The sequence below is a fragment of the Mandrillus leucophaeus genome, unplaced genomic scaffold, assembly GCF_000951045.1.
Source record: "Mandrillus leucophaeus isolate KB7577 unplaced genomic scaffold, Mleu.le_1.0 Scaffold23, whole genome shotgun sequence".
Taxonomy (NCBI): domain Eukaryota; kingdom Metazoa; phylum Chordata; class Mammalia; order Primates; family Cercopithecidae; genus Mandrillus; species Mandrillus leucophaeus.
The window spans coordinates 835,137-855,202 of NW_012102365.1; the positions used below are offsets into that span (position 1 = coordinate 835,137).

A 20,066-nucleotide genomic window follows, 5' to 3' on the forward strand; every position below is an offset into this window, starting at 1 on the left:
CGTGTTAGCCAGGATGGTCTCGATCTCCTGACCTCGTGATCTGCCCGCCTCAGCTTCCCAAAGTGCTAGGATTACAGGCGTGAGCCACCATGCCCGGCCAGCAGTTAAATTAATAGATTGTTTTGTAAGTCTGGAAATTATAGAAGAAGGAACTAGATTGAGACCAAAGGATAGTTAATAAATTCTATTCCACCATTACCTTGAATGGGCTACTTGACTCCCTGTAGGCCTCTGTCTTTCTTATAAAACAATAGTGTTAATAGTAATTGCTAACACTTACTGAGCATTTACTCTGTTCCAAGCATTAAGTATTCCACATACATTTATCCTTAGACCCTATAAGGTATATACTGTTTTTATGCCCATTTTAAAGATGAGAATACTGAGACATGGATAACTTGTGCAAGTTCACATAGTTGGCAAACCTTGGGGCCAAGATTTCAACCTAGCTTCAGAGCCTGTGTTCTCATTCACTGTGGTATATTGACTTCCTCATAGGAAAGTTGAAATGAACAATAAGGCAGTAAAAAAGAAAAAATTAGATGTGCATGGTGGCTTATGCCTATAATCCCAGGACTTTGGAAGGCTGAGGCAGGAAGATCGCTTGAGCCCTGGAGTTTAAGACCAGCCCTGGCAACACAGCAAGACCCTGTCTCTACAAAAATAAAACAGTTAGCTGGGTGTGCTGGCACACGCCTGTAGCTACTTGGGAGGCCGAGTGAGGAGGATTACTTGAGCCCAGCAGGTCGAGGTTGCAATGAGCTGTGGTTGCGCCATTGCTCTCTAGCCTCAACAACAGAGTGAAACCCTGTCTCAAACACACACACACACACACACACACACACACACACATTCACTTTTGACATAAGTATTTACAACACATGAAGTCACATAATGAATAGTTTACACTTTGACTCATGCTTTTTTCATTCAGTGTTATGAGTACTTTTCCATGACCCATGTTTTTAATAATTCTTCATATCATTATTCATAATGGCTGTAAAATATATCTTGCATTAATTTATTTAACCAGTCTTCTATTTGTTGGGCATATAGGCAGTTTCTAATATTTCATTATTACAAATAATGCCACAATTAAATATTTGACTGAACTTGTCTGCATTTTTTATTGTTTCCTCAGGATCTGAGTTTGAAAGTGCTCATTTCACGTTATTCTTGCCAAGATTTTTAAAATGTAAACTGTTTCGATCAGGTGCAGTGGCTCACACCTGTTATCCAGCACTTTGGGTGGCTGAGGCGGGTTGGATCGCTTGGCTCATGACTTCGAGACCAGCCTAGGCAAAATGGTGAACCCCCCGTCTCTAAAAGTACAAAAATTAGCTGGGTGTGGTGGTATGCACCTGTAGTCACAGCTACTTGGGAGGCTGAGATGGAAGGATGACTTGAGCCCAGGAAGCTGAGGTTGCAGTAAGCCAAGATCATATCACTGCACTCCAGCCTGGCTAACAGCCAGATCCTGTCTCAAAAAACAAAACAAACAAAAAAACCCATTCTCATAGATAAAAATGGATATTTTACCATTATTTAATGTAAATCATTTCTGAAAAGTCTTCACATAGACAACTTTAACTCACCAATCCATTTAGTGATGGATTTTTGTTGGCCAAAGTCTACAGATGTTCCATTTTGATTTTGTCAGTTTCATCTTTCTATCCACCTTAGAGTTACCCCCTTTTTTGTTTTTTTTGTTTTTGGAGTCAGAGTCTGCTGTATCACCCAGGCTGGAATGCACTGGCACAATCTCAGCTTTTTCCATGAGAATTCTGCCCACTGCCTAAAGTAGGTAGAAGAAACTCTTTGCAGATAAATTGTAAACTCAGAGATACTGAGTCTCTGAAGTCACACTGCAAGTTGGTGGGACTGAAAATAATTTATTATTATTATTATTTGTATAGCACTTTATAGTTCCCAAAGTGTGCTCAAATCTATTATTTCATTTGATTTGACCCTCGTGATAACCTATAAGGTGGATAGGACAAATGGGCCCTTTTTTTTTTTTCCTTTTAATTACATTTATTTTAATGCTGAATTTACTCCCCTGCCATAAGTTTTGTTTCTTCAGTTTCTTCTGGGATATCTTTTTCTTCTGGGCAACCTCTTCTGGTTTAGGAACAATCTGTTCCTTTTCAGTAAGGATCATCTCAATGTGGCAAGGAGAGCTCATGTATGGGTTAATGCAACCATGAGCTCTGTAGGTCCAGCGGCGCATCTTAGGTGCTTTGTTCACTTGGATATGCTCAGTGACCAGAGAATCTACATCTAAACCCTTAAGTTCAGCATTACTCTCTGCATTTTTAAGCATGTGCAACAAAAATTCAGCACTCTTTTTGGGCCACCGACCTTGTGTGCAGCCCCACTGCTTGGCCTGGGCACACCTGCCAACTCCACCATTGTAACGTCGGACTGGTACGCACTGTTTTTGTAAAGTGACATCTTTCAGATACTTCGTGGCTTTTCATATATGCATACCCTTGATGGCCTGCAGTTTCACAAGTGTTCTTAAAGTGAACACGAAGATTGGCCCTCTTGATTTGCATGATATCATGGGTTTCTCCGGGTTAAGTGAATAGCGAACCATTTTCACAGATTACCTCAGGCCGCTTAGGGAAAGAGCAAATGGGCCCATTTTAAAGATAAGAGAATGAGAAATTATATGGATTGTACAGGGTCTTACATAACTTGGAGAATTAAGACCATGCTGCCAAGACAAGACTATCAGATTACCAGAGAAATGTGAACCAGAGCCCTTCTTATTGTTCAATTATAAGTGAATACTGTTTCTTCTGTGATGATGATAAGGAAAATAAAGCTGTCTCTGTGGTTTGCCTTAAGAGGACTGAGAGACCGAGTAACTTGGTCAGGTGCAGTGGCTCACACCTGTAATCCCAGCACTTTGGGAGGCCGAGGCAGGCAGATCACTTGAGGTCAGGAGTTCAAGACCAGCCTGGCCAACATGGTGAAACCCTGTCTTTACTAAAAGTACAAAAATTAGCTGGGCATGGTGGTGGCTGCCTGTAGTCCCAGCCACTTGGGAGGCTGAGGCAAGAGAATCACTTGAACCCAAGAGGTGGAGGTTGCAGTGAGCCGAGATTGCACCACTGCACTCCAGCCTGGGTGACAGAGCAAGACTCTATCTCCAAAAAAAAAAGAGATGAATAACTTGCCTAAAGACACACAACTAGTAAGTGTAGAGTCTGGTTTTGAACACTCAGCCCAGATCTTTCTGCTTTCCTGACCATGCATCCAGAAGCATGTTCCCACCAAGAAATTTTGTCTTCTGGACCCTTTCCAAGATGCAACTCTTAACTACCTGGACATTCTGAATTCTGCTTCTGGGTAGTTGGTAGGACAGGTAAACAGCATTCGTGGAGCCAATAGACACCAGCCATGCCCTCTTTCTGTGGACAGGATACTTTTACTTCAGATAAATGCTTTCAGTCACCAGTTTTCTTCAATTCTGTCTCCTTTCTGACCATCTGTGTGCTTGGGAAAGTAGCTCTTATCAAACACAGGAGAACTGATCATATTGTTGTTTATTTAAAATCCTGAGTAATATGGAATTTTTGCAATGTTTCGGGGTCCATATGACTTAACTAAGGTTTTAAAAATAAATTAGCTGAGCATGGTGTTGCACACCTGTGGTCCCAGCTACCTGGGAAGCTGAGGTGGGAGGATTGCTTGAGCATGGAAGGTGGAGGTAGCAGTGAGCTGAGATCACACCACTGCACTCCAGTCTGGGCAACAGAGGGAGACACTGTCTGGAAAAAAAAATGTTTTGTGTTTTTGTGTTTTGAGACAGAGCCTTGCTCTGTCACTCAGACTGGAGTTCAGTGGCATAATCTGGGCTTACTGCAACCTCCACCTCCCAGGTTCCAGTGATTCTCCTGCTTCAGCCTCCCAAGTAGCTGGGACTACAGGCATACGCCACCACACCTGGCTAATTTTTGTACTTTTGGCAGAGATGGGGTTTCACCTTGTTGGCCAGGCTGGTCTTGAACTCCTGATTACAGGTGATCTGCCTGCCTCAGCCTCCCAAAGTACCGGGATTACAGGCATGAGTCACCACGCCTGGCCAAAAAAGGTATTTACACAAATTCAAACAATAACAGAAGTGCATAAAGTAAAAAGAGAGTCTTTTCTTCCTTATCCAATCCACTGTTAATAGTATGATGTGTCTTTTTGGACTTTGTTCTTTGTTTATGTGTACTTATATGCATGTGTGAATGTTTGAATGTGTGTGTATGTGTGTTTTATACTATATATTTTCTGAAACTTGCCTTTTACATTTAACATTAGATTTTGGACATCTTTCCAAATCAGTGCATTTCGATTATCTTTATTTTTAGAATGCAGTTGCATAGTATTTCATCAAATACTGGGTCACAGGATATATGTATCTTAAAAAACAAGATGTTTTAAGCAAAAGACAACAGATATTCTTGTGGGTGCATCTGGTTTTGGGCCTGAGGCTAAATGACTTTCAGCAAATTATTCATCTTTGAGCCTCAGTTTCCTTATCTATAAAATGAGGATAGAAATACCTTATGTATCTGCTGAGCGTGGTGGCTCACGCCTGTAATTCCAGCACTTTTGGAGGCCGAGGCAGGCAGATCACTAGGTCAGGAGATTGAGACCATCCTGGCTAACACGGTGAAACCTTGTCTCTACTAAAAATACAAAAAAAAAAAAAAAAAAATTAGCTGGGTGCCTATAGGCCCAGCTACTTGGGAGGCTGAGGCAGGAGAATGGCGTGAACCCAGGAGGCGGTGCTTGCAGTGAGGCAAGATCGTGCGACTGCACTTCAGTCTGGGGAACACTGTGAGACTCTGTCTCAAAAAAAAAAAGAAATACCTTATGTATCAGAACAGGTGGAAAAAGGCAGAAAATTTAAAAAGAGAGAGAAAAGAAAGAATTTTACATTGTATTTTCTTAAAAAAGAAATGAAATACCTTATGTAGTTGTGAAGATTTAAATTCATTCATTAATTTAGCAAACCTTTGTTGAGGGCCTTCTGTGTATCACGTAGTATTGGCTAGTATATTTGATAGTATTGTATAAACTGGGAAGCCTATGTATGGAAGTTCACCATGAGAATACTACAGAAAGAGAATACTACAGGATGTGTGCCTCTCTGTGTCTCCTCTTGCTCACCTTAGTGATATCTCTGAGTCTCTGCTTGATAAGTGCCTCTATACCAACCGCTCTCCTCACCCTGACATCTTGATACGGACTTCTGGAGAAGTGCGGCTGAGTGACTTCTTGCTATGGCAGGTTGGTCATTTCCAAGTACTATTATGTTTGTGTCATGGGGAAAACCAACTGTATCCACAGAATGGATTAGAGTGGTCCATCCCCACTCCCAGACAGGCTGGGGCCAGAGTACTTCAGGGGAAAGCTAAAATCTGGAGAAGCATCTCTAGGCTGTGTCTGATAATATTTGATGTCCATTCCTCATCTGTCGCTGGCTTTGCAAATCCAACTGTAGTGAAAACTTCATTGTGCCCCTATTCAAGGAATGGGACTTCTGTCTTGCATCCCTGAGATTAAGCTCTTGCCTTGGTAACCTGCCAGGGACCCTAGCCCCTCTGGGTTAGAAGCTTGCCTTGCAGTTACTAGTCCCTCCTCTTCAGGATAAAGGGCCATACCTATGCAAACATGGTCCATGAGGGATATAAACAATATGCAAACACTCAAGTTTCCATCCCCTGTTAACTTGGTCCCTGGTTAGCACAAAACTAGGGGAAGTCCTTGTTCTAGGATAGGTTGGAGGGAGAGACTGTATTTGGAAGCAGCTCACATGATAAAGCTCCAGAAATTTTAATGGACTACAATCTTAAAAACGAGCTAACGCGGGGCGTGGTGGCTCACGCCTGTAATCCCAGCACTTTGGGAGGCTGAGGCAGGCGGATCACTTGAGGTCAGGAGTTTGACACCAGTCCAGCCAACATGGTGAACACCCCTGTCTCTACTAAAAATACAAAAATTAGCCCGGCATGGTGGCAGGTGCCTGTAGTCCCTGCTACTTAGGTGGCTGAGGTGGGAGAATCACTTGAATCCAGGAGGCGGAGGTTGCAGTGAGGCGAGATCGTGCCACTGCACTCCAGCCTGGGCAACAGAGTGAGACTCTGTCTGAAAAAAAAAAGTACAATGTGCACCTATTGGTTCTGTGGCCCACTGTGCTGCTCAGATCACGTTTGGGAAGTTTACAGATGGGCTGAATTTTAAGAGACTACAGAGTCAGTTACTCAGTGTACAGATTAGTTACATTGAAAAACTTGAGGACTTACTGGAAGAGGCCAAACTGGAAAGCAAGGAATCTCATGTCTTATAAAAAATGAGGAAAGGATAGTGGTCTGGAAAAGGGAAGTAAGTGACAAATGTATTCCCTTGGAAAAAAATGCTGAGTTCCTTCTATATGCTGGAAATATAGCAGTGACCGAGTCAGAAATGATCCCTACTGTCTTGAAACTTATAGTTTGCTAGCAAAGACAAACTCTGAACAAGTCATTACAACTTTGGGAACTGATAACAGGCAGCTCTAATCTAGCCTTGAAATATTTGAAAGAATGTCACTTTGAAGAAGAAACAAACCTGTTCCAGAAAAAATACCTGGGACCTTGGTAGAAGTTGTAGGGAAGGTGACATTGGTTTAGCATAAAAAGCCAAACAGGCTATCTGACAACTAGTAATCCCCCATGATGTACTGAACTCCTCACCACTAGAGATATCAGGCAGTGGCTGTCAAGAGTGTTCCAAAAGGGATTCTTCATCAGTGATTATTATTAAAGTACACCTGGCTCTTTGCTATACATATGTTATCTCATTTAATCTAAACAGTACCCAAAAATTAGGTATTTCTATTATCCAGTTTTACATTTGAGGAATCTCAGGCCCAGGTGAAATTACCCCTGCTCGAATAAATGGTAAATGGTTGGAGCCAAAATTCAAAGCCAGGCAGTCTAGCTCCAGAGCCTATGCTCTCAACCACTGTGCCCTGCTGCTGCTACTTAAAAATAACAGTGGCAGCTACCATTTGTTCCTTGCTGACCTTTATCAGACAGTATGTCTTCCAGATGCCCTCTAAGGGCCAAGAGCCAATAACATAATCCAGATGTTATTTCATAGTCCTAAAATTGGCTCTTAGAAAAATCCTGGTGGAAATGTTGATCTAGTCTCGTTTTAGTTCTGCTTTGCCACAGGCAGGTGATCTGGCTGCCTCAAATGACTCCTCCCCCTACTAGTGAGTGAATCAGGGCCAGCAGCAGCTGCAGCTACAGCTCAGGATGCCTGTACCATTCTCATCTCAGGGCTTCTGGGTCCTGCTTAGCCTGCTTTTTCCTTGGAGGACTGACCAGGGGTGCAGCCCAGCAACATGTTACTAAATCATACTCTCCTCCCTTCCTTTCCCAGACCTCTCACTCCTGCCTGGTGTTCCAACCTGTTCTGTGGCCAGAGTATACATTTTGGAACCTCTTCGAGGCCATCCTGCAGTTCCAGATGAACCATAGCGTGCTTCAGGTAAGAAAGAGTTCAGGGCTGGCCAGATGGGATGGGATGGAAGAAAAGATTAGTTCGCACTGATTGACAACCACCTTACTATATACCAGGCACTTCCTAATAAGATGATGATAATGATGATAGTAGCTACCACCTACTTAGTATCTACTACTTGTCAGGCACTGCGAACATTTTACATGCTGCGTCTCATTTAATGTTCCCAAGAACCCAATGAGAGAACTCTTATTAGCCCTATCCCTTATGTAAGTAAGCAAATAGAAATGATTTAGTTAAGGACACATAATCAGTAAGAGGTTGGAATAGGATTTAAGCTACGGGTCTTTTATCTTTTAAAGACTCAGGAGGAAAAGGCTTCTCAGAGAAATTGGGCATTATTCCTTTAAAGTATTACCCTAATAAAAGATTGTAGCAGTAGGGATTAAGAACTAAATAGCATTGTCTTTCCATTGTGTAAAACTATGTTGTGTCAAGACTTGAAGTTTGACTTTCAGTTTTCATCACCAAATCTTGAAACAGGTTTTATTAGCAGGTAGAGTCACCTGTATATGCTTAGGTCTCTTTATAATAATGGTAGTGGTAGCTAACATATTGAGGATCTACAAGGGCACTTAGGTGTAAAGTAAGTTTTCTTATTTAACCTAACAACCCAGCAAGTTTGGTGTCCTCATTTTTCATATATGGAACCAGAGGGACAGAGAGACTTAAGTAACTGTCCCAAGGAATCTGAATTTTATTTTATCTTATTTATTTATTTTGAGATGGAGTTTTGCTCTTGTTGCCCAGGCTGGAGTATAGTGGCGTGATCTGGGCTCACTGCAACCTCCCCCTCCCAGGTTCAAACGATTCTCCTGCCTCAGCCTCCCAACTAGCTGGGATTACAGGCACGCGCTACCATGCCTGGCTAATTTTTGTATTTTCAGTAGAGACAGCGTTTCACCATGTTGGCCAGGCTGGTCTCAAACTCCTGACTTCAAGGTGATCCACCCACCTCGGCCTCCCAAAGTGCTGGGATTACAGGTGTGAGCCACCGCGTCCATCCTAAGGAACCTGAATTTTAAAATCAAAGCTGGTGCTGCTTCTTGAGTCTGGAGAGATAATGCCGGAAGGAAATAATGATGTGAGTCAGGGATTCTTAATCTCCTTAGGATTGGGGTCCCTTTGGAGAGTCTAATGAAAGCCACAGACCATCTCCTTAGAAAAATTACAGATCACTCAAATGTGGAATTTTGTATAGAATTGTAAACTTATCATGGAAACACATAGAATACTTTTTCTTTTTCTTTTTTTTTTTTTTGAGATGGAGTTTCACTCTTGTGGCCAAGGCTAGAGTGCAGTGGTGCGATCTTGGCTCAACGCAACCTCCACCTCCCAGGTTCAAGTGATTCTCCTGCCTCAGCCTCCCGAGTAGCTGGGATTACAGGCATGTGCCACCACTCCCGTATTTTTAGTAGAGATGTATTCTTAGTAGAGATGGGGTTTCTCCATGTTAGTCAGGCTGGTCTCAAACTCCTTACCTCAGATGCTCCGCCCACCTTGGCTTCCCAAAGTGATGGGATTACAGGCAGGAGCCGCCATGCCTGGCCACACATAGAATACTTTAAAGGGGTTCACATAACTGCTGAAATCTGCCCCTGAATCCCAAGTCCATAACTCCTGGTATAAGTCAATCAAATCACAAAGACTTGATCATGTATTTAATTACTTAGTCTCAGAATATGAGGAAATTGAAAGAAGTTTAGAATTAGTGAAAAGAAAAACAGCAAAAGCACAATTATCTACTGCCAGTGGGGAATGAATATCAGATATTTCCATATGACCAAAGATCCCTCTAAAAACTAAAACTTTCTCCTTTTTTGATGGAAAAATTTCTAAAATGTCTCTTGTACATAATTCATTGACATCCATATACCAGGCACTTGCTAATAATGATGATGATTAGGATAATCACATTCTATTTTTTATTGTTTTTTACAAACAGGGTCTCACTCTGTTGCCCAGGCTGAAGTGCAGTTGTGCAACTTTTGCTTACTGCAGCCTCCTGAGTAGCTAGGACTATGGGCACACACCATCATGCCTGGCTAATTTTTGTATTTTTTGTAGAGATAAGTTCTCACTATGTTGCCCAGGCTGGTCTTGAACACTTAAGCTCAAGTGATCCTCCTGCTTCGGCCTCCCCAAGTGCTAGGATTATAGACATGAGCCACCATGCCTGGCTGTCATATTCTGATTATTATGATAATAATAATTATCTTTAAATACTTCACTGTACAACAATATCCTTGAGGGGTAAGGCTGTTTGCTCTAAGTTAGATGGTCCCAGAATACCTGGGTTTGAGATTTCATGTATATTTTTCTGTGTCCTCCCTCTTTAATTTCCTACTGCTGTCAACAGTTAATTTTGACAGTATCTCTCCTCTTCCATAGTATTTACTGTTTTAAATCGGCTATAGACAAGGAAACCAGTTAGTCAAGCTTGTTGGAATTATGTATATAAAATGAGAGTGAATTGGCTCTGCATGAAGCCCAGAGGAGCTTGGTGCATGAGTTTTTGTGTTTTTATCTCTACTTGGGCTGCTCAGATGTTTTTTATAGTAATTTCACATTTCTCAGATACTTTGCACATGGTTGTCAGAGGAGTTAACTCAAGTTTCATTTATTCGATAAGTATTTATTGAGTAGTATGAATCAGGCACTGTGTTAGGCACAGGAGAGTCAATAGTTAGCCAGACGGACAAGATCTCTACCTTTGTGGAACTTGTATTCTTGAGGAGACAGAAATAAACAAGTAAACAAATATATAAGTTCCAATTGTAATAAGGCAGTGAAGAATACAGAGAGATGTGCTAGAAAGTAATGAAGAGAATGCAAAGAGACTGAGGTTAAAGTTCGGGTCTTAGAAGAACAAAAAGGAGGTCAGTGTGCCAAGGGAGAAGGGCATGAAATGAGACTAGAGTCAGACCTTGGCTAATATAGAGCCTTGTAGGTCATGGTAACAAAGCTGAAGGACTTTAATCAGGGGATGACAGGATCTGAGTTGCATTTTGTAAAAATCATTCAGAATTTTCAAGGGGCTGGAGTTAAAGCCAAGAGACAGAACTCCTGCAGTAGTCCAGGTGAGAGAGGATGTGCCTCGAGGTAGGGTGGTGGCAGTAAGGACGGGGAGGAGTGAAGATGGGATAAAAACAAACGTTGAAATAGAAACAAGTGAAACTAACTATATCAAGGTGATAACATAACTCCCCAGAGAAAGGAATTAATTCAGCTTACCTGAACACAGTTCTCTGCTATTCATCTTTAGTGGAATTTCTTCTCAGGATAATACAAACTGCAACACAAACTTAAACATTACTTAAGAGGTTTATTGTTAGTGGCAATGTTGATAATGTAATTATGAAACTCTTGTTTCTTTATTTTAGAAACGGAGTTTCGCTCTTGTTGCCCAGGCTGGAATGCAATGGCGCGATCTCGGCTCACTGCAACCTCCGCCTCCCGGGTTCAAGCGATTCTCCTGCCTCAGCCTCCCGAGTGGCTGGCATTACAGGCATGCGCCACCACACCTGGCTAGTTTTATATTTTTAGTAGAGATGGGGTTTCTCCATGTTGGTCAGGCTGGTCTCAAACCCCCGACCTCAGGTGATCCGCCAGCCTCGACCTCCCAAAGTGCTGGGATTACAGGCGTGAACCACCGCACCCAGCCTGAAACTCTTGTTTCTTGTAGGCTAAAACAAATAAGTACAAATAATATTTTTAGGAACCAAGACACATAGGTTGTGGCCATAGCAATTGTTCTGCTGTTTCCTGGGATGGGGTGGGAAGTGTTTGAGGTCAACTATTAAGTGTTCCATTTTTACCTATGGATCATATCTGCAAACCTTTTTTTTTTTTTTTTTTTTTTTTGAGACGGAATCTCGCTTTGTCGCTGGAGCACAGTGGCACAATCTTGGCTCACTGCAACCTCTGCCTCCTATGTAGCTGGGACTACAGGCACATGCTGCCACACTCAGACTTAGTAGAAACAGGGTTTCACCATGTTGGCCAGGCTGGTCTCAAAATCCTGACCTCAGGTGATCCACCCGCCTTGGCCTCCAAAAGTACTAGGATTACAGGCATGAGCCACTGCGCCTGTCCTATATTTGCAAACTTTTATTGAGCTCTTACCACATGTCAGGCATCCTTTCAGTAAATTCTATGAACTGCTTTAAGGCAGATACTATGATTATTGCCTCTGTTTTTAGAACAAGGAAACCAAAGTTATAATAGAGATATTGATTATCTTGAAGCCTTCTCCAGCAGGAGCCCTTGGAGGTCCTGGCTAGGCTTTCTCTACCCCAGAGGCTTCAAAGCTCTGTTTCTAGAGATTGTATCACCTTGGCAGACATACTAAGGGGAGAATCCAGACTAATGGCATCCTCACCAGTTTGTTTTCAGACCAGAAAGGTCTTTCCAGGCTTTTCTCATGTCTCCCTTTTACAGACTCTGTAGTGTGACCAAACTGGACTCTTCCCAGTTACTTGTTCCATGCCCTCCAGTTTCCTACCTGTATGTCTGTGCTCTTGCCCAATCACCCAAATTCCCATTGTCAAAATCTGAGCTGCTCTGTCTCTAGGCCCTGCCCAATGTGTCCCTATTCTCTGCAGGAAGCCAGGGCAAGGGGCTAGGCTCTGGACCTGGAGTCGCTTAATAGGAGGAAGACAGCTGGTGGATCGTAAGGGAAGCAGGGACTTGGCTACAAGTTGTTGGGAGCCAGACCTTGGTATCTGAATGGACCATGACAGTCTCCAGGTGGTCACCTAGCCAGTCTTTTTTTTTTTTTTTCTTTCTTTCTTTTTCTTTTTTGAAATGGGGCTGGAGTGCAGTGGCATGATCTGAGCTCACTGCAACCTCCACCTCCCAGGTTCAAGCAATTCTCCTGCCTCAGCCTCCCCAGTAGCTGGGATTACAGGCACATGCCACCACTCCCGGCTAATTTTTATATTTTTAGTAGAGACAGGGTTTTGCCATGTTGGCCAGTCTGGTCTCAAACTCCTGACCTCAGGTGATCTGCCCGCCTCAGCCTCCCAAAGTGCTGGGATTACAGGTGTGAGCCACCACGCCTGGCCACCTAACCAGTCTTAAAGGCTGGCAAAGGGAGATCTTGACTATGATGCAGTAGGACTTGTCAGCAAGGAGGCAGGGACAAATAGGGAATCAGGCCAGGGAGGGGGTGTGTGGAGTGCAGAGCAGCTGATCCTCAATCACAAGTTGCATGGATGGTAGGTCCTTGAGAGGTCATTGATGGAGATGAGTAAAAAGTGTTTGTTCACCTCATCTCCAAGGATGATATTAGAAAGGGAAAAGACACATGTTCCCACGAAGCTTCCTGTAGTACATTTGTCACAATTTAAACAAGCTGGACTGAACATTATAGTTCTTGTGCTCTTCAGGTTGTCACTGTCTTAGGATAAAAGCTTGAGTTATGTATGTATGTATGTATGCATATATGCATGTATGTGGAAATGGGGTCTCGCCATGTTGCCCAGCACTTGGGCTCAAGCGAGCCTCCTGCCTTGGCCTAAAAGCTTGAGTTAATGTCTCAGACGTTCATGACTTTGAATATTGGCACTGCCTACATAGCTATGTGACTGTACAGTTACTTAACCCCCTCAGTGCATCATTTTCCTCACCTGTAAAATGAGAGAAGTGGTGTTTACAGTAATACATACCTTGGAGGTGATAGGGATTCAGTAAGCTAACACATATCAAGTGCTGAGTGCAGTGCCTGGAACAGAGTTCATTTTTCAAGAATAGTGGCCAATATTGTTCCCCACATGTGTGTCTCTGGGCCTTTCCTCAGACTTCTATCTCTGAAAAAGCACCCTGCACATCCTGTCCCCAGTACAACTCCCCAGGCAAGGAGACTCTGAGGGTGCTTCAGAATATCATGTTTCTGGTAGGAGGTGTCCTTCTCTGCCTGAGGGCAGCCCTCAGAAATGCATTCCTCATGCTGCTAACCTGGGCTAGCTGGTTGCAGCTTGGGGAAGGACTTTTCACTGGCTAATGTTTTAAAGCCAAGGACCTCCAGCCTCTCTCCAGGTGCCCGCAGAGTGGTGGAGGACTTTTAGATTTAAGTACTGGAGGGACTATTACATCTTGTTCTCTGATTCTACCAAGGAGAGAATAAGAGCACAGAGGGATAATGCCCAGGAGGATTTAGATTCACAGGTTAGAATCATATTTCTCAAAGTGAGCTTCTTGGAGCCCTTGCACCAAGATTGGATAAAGTCTGTACAAAAAGTCTCTAAGGAAAGAATTAATGCCCTCACTTACCCCGATTGGTCATTATACAAAGAGAGGAGACAAATGGTCAGGGAGAGAAAAGTTGACCTCTAGGACTTCTGTTAGCTTGGATTTCCCAAGGGCAAGTACTTGAGAAGAACCGGAAACATCTCTGAGATTGAAAGGGTAGATCCAGACCATGTGGAAGCTGGATAGACAGGTATCCAGATACAGGTCACCAGCTTTTCCACCCCTAGAAAGTAAAGCTTATACACAGGCACAAGATAGACTTCACACTGTACTCTCAAGAAATTACCTTAGTGGAGAAGCCAAGGGAACTTCAGCCATCTCAGCCTTGCTGTCATTTTCTGTAAAATGACGAGTAGGCACCCTCCCAACTCTGCTATCTGAACAATGAACTGCTGATTCCTCTCAGATAGGAATTAGCTACAGCCCCCTGGGCTACAGCCCCCATTGCTGGCACACACTCTGACGCCATCTGGAAGAAGCTTGCGCCTCATGAAGTGGCTTTAGCTAGCTCTGTATTTCCTCCCTCTGTTGTTGAGTGCCCCCCATCCTTGCTTGCGCCTCATGAAGTGGCTTTAGCTAGCTCCATATTTCCTCCCTCTGTTGCTGAGTGCGCCCCATCCTTTCTGTTCTGCCAGAACTTAGACTACTTAACCCAGTGCACAAATGGTGGTGATAGAACAGCTAACAGTTAATAGCCAAGCAGTAGGCTGGAAATTCATTATCTCATTTTTCCTCAAACAACCCAGTGAGGTGGGTACTCTTATCCCAGTTTTACAGAATAAGAAATAGCCTTAGAGAGGTAAGGGAGGCCTTAGACAGGAAATTCTCAAACCCCACTGCTCCAGGTGGACTTACTCTGGCCTGAGCAGGCTCTTCAGTTCCATGCATATTTGCTCATTACTCCCACTGCTGGAATATTCTCCCTGCCCCCCATACACCTCACCTCTGTTTGAATCCTCCTCATGGGTTAAAGGGCCAGCTCAAATTCTGTCCATGAAGGTCACTGCTCCGTGATGTTCATCAGCCACACTTGCTTTCTCCTCTGAACTTGCATGAACCTTACCACATCCTATTTTGTATTATGGCACTCTGTGTGCATGGCTGTATAATCAGCCTGTAAGCACCTGGATTGCTGGGATTGTGTCCTGCGCATCTCCATATCCTCAAAAAAATCCTGTATGTAGCACCCAGGGAGCCTCCTGACCAAGGCCTGCAAGAAGCCCTTCCAGCAAGATGGAGAGCTCTAGCGGCAGCTGTTCAAGCCCAAAGTCTTCATAGCTCCACATGTAATTCATTATAATAGCAGAAGAGAAGTACCCTTGAATGCCTGGAATTATTCAGGAGCCAGGGGGGATAGTCCAGAATTCTCATTTGTCATCCTTATCCATGCAGTAAACCTTTATTGCTGAGAGACAGCAAATCAGTTCCCTGCTCCATGTCTGTCTCCAGCAGAAAGTACCTCCCTCACAGCTCCATTGTGAGGGTCAAGTGAGGCAACAGATGAAGTGGTTGTGCACATGTAAGATATTCTTTGTGAAGACAGAGCAGTCAAGGTGCTTACAGGCTGATTAGGACAAAAACATGTATACAAGTTTACCGTAATACAAGGTAGAATGTGGGAAGGGTCATCAGGGTATAGGATACCATAGGAAAATAGAGTTTCTCACACATGGAATATATTTGGCAGGAGGAGCTCTGGTGCAAAAGCTTTGCAGGTCAGTTAGACTGGCAGGAACAGAGAAGATCAGTGAGGCACAGGAAAGCCTTGGTTCTGCTCCAAAGGGATTTTCCACTCTCCTGTATCAGGAGCATCCTCACTGCTCTCCTGGGATCACGTGGTCAGTCAGTTGAGTGTTTCACATGTACAGGGCACCCCAAGTGCTAGAGAGGAAGAAGCCCAGTCTCTGCCCTCTAGTACTTGGGATGATAACTACTGCCAGGGATTATGATCATCATCTGGTGTCAGAGCTGGTTCCAAGAGGCCTGGAGGCTCTCAAACCTCCAAGGGCTTATTTTCTAAGAGAAAGAGTAGACTATGAACACTAACACTTATTCTACTATGCAGAATGCAATAAGTGGCTTAAGAGAGTTGAACCTGCTTCTCAGAATGTTCATAGGAGGGTCATTTGCTGGAAGGATCAGGCTGGTCTTCATACAGGAGGCAAGTGTGGAGCTCTGACAAATAGCCTAGGGAGTTGGGAGAATGGTGCCCTCAGAGGAAAACCTGGGGAGATCAAAGAAAGTGACCCAATGGACATGTCCCCAACAAGAATAGGACCTTTCTTGCAGCAGAGAATAGGCAATAACAACTTGTAAAAATGCTGTTTCTAAGAGCCTGCTAATATCCTAGAGAGGATTTTGCATATATTATCTCTAATCCTTAAAACCACTCTTCAAGGTAGGCACAACCCCCACTTTACAGATGAAGAAATGAGGTTAGGACAGGATTTGCCCAAAGCCACAAAGCCAGTTGATGGGGAAATCAGAAGTCAGACCCACATTTGCTTGGTTCCCTTCCAAGTGCATGAGAAAAACTTCAAGAAGTACAGATGCTTCCACACAAAACAAACCAAGATGGACCCAGAACTACCACTGCCCTGCCTGTACAACATGAGCACCACCCACTGCATACCTACTCCCAAGCCTTTTCAAATCTGGTACCTACTTTCCACTGTTCCACTTCACTTGGCCCACCCTGTGCCCCACCCCCTACCTCCTCCATCCCAGTTTCACCCACTCCTAAAAATGATCTCCCCACCCCAATCCCCACTTTTCTCTAGCAGAAGGCCCGAGACATGTATGCAGAGGAGCGGAAGAGGCAGCAGCTGGAGAGGGACCAGGCTACAGTGACAGAACAGCTGCTGCGAGAGGGGCTCCAAGCCAGTGGGGACGCCCAGCTCCGAAGGACACGCTTGCACAAGCTCTCGGCCAGACGGGAAGAGCGAGTCCAAGGCTTCCTGCAGGCCTTGGAACTCAAGCGAGCTGACTGGCTGGCCCGTCTGGGCACTGCATCAGCCTGAGTGGGGCTGGTCACCTGCCACTTTGCCCTGCCCTCTGCCTCCAGGGCCCCACTCCCCTTCCTTTTCTTGGTGAAAGGCATCTCCTTTCCTGATAATGAATTGTGTTCCCTTTGCTTGGCTGGGGAGCGCCCCCACAGGCCAGGTCTGCTGGCCATAGATACCTTTGGGATGCCTGGGACAGGCTCCTGGGGAGGATTGAGGGTGAAAGTCTCCCACGAGTACACTAAACCCAGGTCTGGTCACCAATAGGGTTTGGAGACAAAGGGCCCCAACTTATCAGCTGCCTGTCTCTTAGATGCACTTTCTTTTTCCACCAGCACATCCTTCAACACAGAATTTCAGGGAAGAGTTCTCCCCAAAACCCTAGCTCTTTACCCATCCATTTTAGCCTTCCACCCAGCTTCCACAAAAGATTTGGCTCTACCTTGGATCTGCTAGTATATAACTAATAGGCAGCCAGTTATTTGGGTAAGGAAAAAAAGGGGTGGGAGAGACAGAAAATTTGCCCATCTGCTGCTCCTCCCCCTTGGCTCTCCACCTGGGATTTGCTATTGAATCTCTACCCCCCTCCCACCACGCAGTACTGATTGCTCACTGAAAGACTCAGCACCCCCAATGGTGTGCGGAAGCCAGGCAGGCGATTACAATCCAATTACCTATTGTCGACTCAGCCCACACAAGCTTTTCTCCTCCTCTTGCAGGGCATGGGGCCAGGCTCCACTCCCAAGTGAGACTGGCCCCTTCCATGGTATAGGGTAAGAGAAGGGCCTGTAGGCCCTGGTGAATCGAATCCAGCACAGGCCTTCTCCCCTGTAAGACAACAGGACTGAGCAGAACCAAACACTTCTCTCAACTGACTCTGCTCCCTGCCCTCACCATCTCAAACTCTGATTCCCACTCCACTCTTCGAGGTTTCTCTCAGCTTTTTGATCTGGCTCCCGATTTATTCTTGGCATGGCAAAGCTTGTTCTAGGTCCTCTGCTTGTGAGGGTCAAAGCTGTGTCCTTTTCCTTACCTCCCTGTGCCAGGACTTGCTGCAGAGCTGCTGAGAGGATTAGTGCCTTTGAAGAGCTGTCTGCCTGAGCAACTCCATTTCAGGTGCCCCACACCGGCAAGTACCAGCCAGTAACACCAACCAAATGCTACTCTCTTTAGTAAAGTCCATTTTACTTTTACTTTTTGAGACAGAGCCTCACCCTATCCGGGCTGGTCTCGAACTCATGACCTCAGGTGATCCGCTGGCCTCACCCTCCCAAAGTGCTGGAATTACAGGCATGAGCCACTGTGCCAGACTTCCCATTTTACTTTCTGCAAGCCGTTTCCCTAGCAGCTCCCTCTAGGGGAGAGGTGAGATCTTGCAAGCAGTAGCAAGAGCACACAGGAAACCCCTAACTTTCCTATACCCCAACCCTCTCTTCCCCTTTCTGTCCCCGAATACCTGGCGGCAAGAGACCTCTTGGCTATTGTCCTTGCTCCCAGAATCAAGCATAAATGCCAGACAAGGCGATTGAGAAGCCAATCAATGCACCCTTTGGCAAGCCCCCATCCACACCTGGCACTCCCCTCTACCAATCCCTGGCACAGGGTTCCTGGAGAGCAGGTGCTGTACATTTTCCAGCTTTACAATGGGGCTGTTGACAGCCATAATTAGGAAGGCATGAATTATGCGGCTGTAATGCAGAGCCCTACAATTAAGGCGGGAATGAGGGGCTGGAGGCAGCAAACGGGAATCTGCCCTGAGTGTGGCTGTTGAATCCTGTCTCCTGGGTCTGACTTTCCGTAATATGATTGGGGTACAGTAGAGGTGATTAATGGGGCTGGCATCTCTCTTTGGCCTGAGGTTCTCTATTCTGGGAAAGGTACACAGGGTGGAGTAGGGAGAAGCCGCCCCAGGAGGCGGTGTAGGGGTGGAAAGAAGAGGCAGAGAGGTCGTCGTCGTCGCCCAGCAGCAAGGGCTGCAAAACAGTTGAACTCCTGGTTGCTTTGGACATGTATGATTTGTACAAGCCAGGTTCAACCGTTGCCTCAAGAAATCAGATGGGACCAATTTAGTGTCCTTCCACCTGTAAGCGAAGCCCCCATTTGAGGACATATATCGTATTGTGTTCTGGGTTTCAAATAGAATTTTTAAAGATTCTTAGATGTAAAACTTGTTTGCTAACTGCAACGGAAGAACACCTTGTTTTGCTGCTGCAATTGCCTACCCTCCCTCAGGTGCACTTGGCTAGCTCCAAGACCCTGGCTTTGGACTAGGAGGCACTGGAAGAGCCCTTTTGCCATCACACCACCTGTTCCTCTACTTGTTTCCTAATTCCCGGGCGCTTTCCTCCACCCTCCTTTTCCTCGCGCAAGTGAAAGGCAGCCAGCTTGACAGTGTGGAAGGAGGGATTTCGCCAGCTGCGGCTGCAGTGCCCAGGCTTGGTGGCCGCGTCGGGTGGGGGCAGCTGGGCTAGATGTCTCCGAGGGGGGTAGAGTTGTAGGGGGAGGGGAGTGCTGGTAGACCTCGGCGGCCGCTCTCCACCATACTGTGACAGGGTCTGGAGGTTTGGGAATACAGGGACCTTAAGAGAGCCACCCGACAGGCGTTGGGGGTGGGGGCTTGGATAGTATTTGGGGAGGCGGCTGCGCAACGGGTGCTGAAAGGACAGCTCCTACCTGCCCCACGGCACCCAAAAGGCACCTCTGCATGGAAAGTCTCCCCCTGAAACCCCTAGCCCACCTCGAGTGGGACCGTCTTTCAGGTGAGGTGCACGAAAGGCTTTCCCGAAGTGGTAGCTCGGAAGGATGCACGTCCGGCTGCGCCAAGCTGGCTTCCCCGCCTTTTTCCCACTTCGGCGTCAGCCTGGGCCCTGGGAACTGCAGCCTGTGCCTCCAGCCGCGCGCTTCCTTCTGCCTCCAGTGGAGCAGGGCAGTGCAGCCAGGCCTCGCAAACCCCTCTTCTGGGGCCCCCAGCGGGAGCAGGAAGGAAAGCCGCTGAGATGCGCCCTGAGTGTCGCATGGCTTGGAGAAGTGGGTTGCTGGGTTGCATAAGGTGGAAGGAACTTGCTAGTTTGCAAAAGACAGCTCTTGGCGGGAGCCGGAACCCCGAGCCTGCCGACTCGCGCACCCCTCCTCATTTACTGCCTTCGACGCGCGCCTCCCCGACTGCGCCCCCACCCCCTCGGCGCGCCGCCGTCTCGCGCGCACTATGCAGAGCCCTACAATTAAGGCGGGAATGAGGGG

The 20,066-nt window shown here is 45.7% G+C and overlaps 1 protein-coding gene and 1 long non-coding RNA gene across 9 annotated transcripts in view; one reads left to right on the forward strand and one right to left on the reverse strand.

Moving 5' to 3' along the window:
* The window catches only part of DHDDS (dehydrodolichyl diphosphate synthase), a 63,612-nt gene extending 44,619 nt beyond the window's left edge, over positions 1 to 18,993 (forward strand). For 3 of the 8 annotated variants that reach the window (XM_011981648.1, XM_011981651.1, XM_011981649.1), the window contains 3 exons: positions 5,178 to 5,292; positions 7,432 to 7,539; positions 16,605 to 18,993. In XM_011981648.1, coding sequence (XP_011837038.1) covers positions 5,178 to 5,292; positions 7,432 to 7,539; positions 16,605 to 16,844 — 463 coding nt within the window. In that variant the 3' untranslated portion in view covers positions 16,845 to 18,993. The remainder of the gene's footprint in view (positions 1 to 5,177; positions 5,293 to 7,431; positions 7,540 to 16,604) is intronic. The other 5 variants (XM_011981650.1, XM_011981653.1, XM_011981655.1 and 2 more) reach the window with 2 other exon arrangements.
* Positions 10,187 to 15,254, reverse strand: LOC105540895. The gene is made up of 3 exons (XR_001006271.1): positions 14,768 to 15,254; positions 10,807 to 10,864; positions 10,187 to 10,301 (listed from the first exon to the last, which is right to left on the reverse strand). It is a non-coding gene; the product is annotated as an uncharacterized LOC105540895 (long non-coding RNA).
* Positions 18,994 to 20,066: the final 1,073 nt, after the last annotated feature.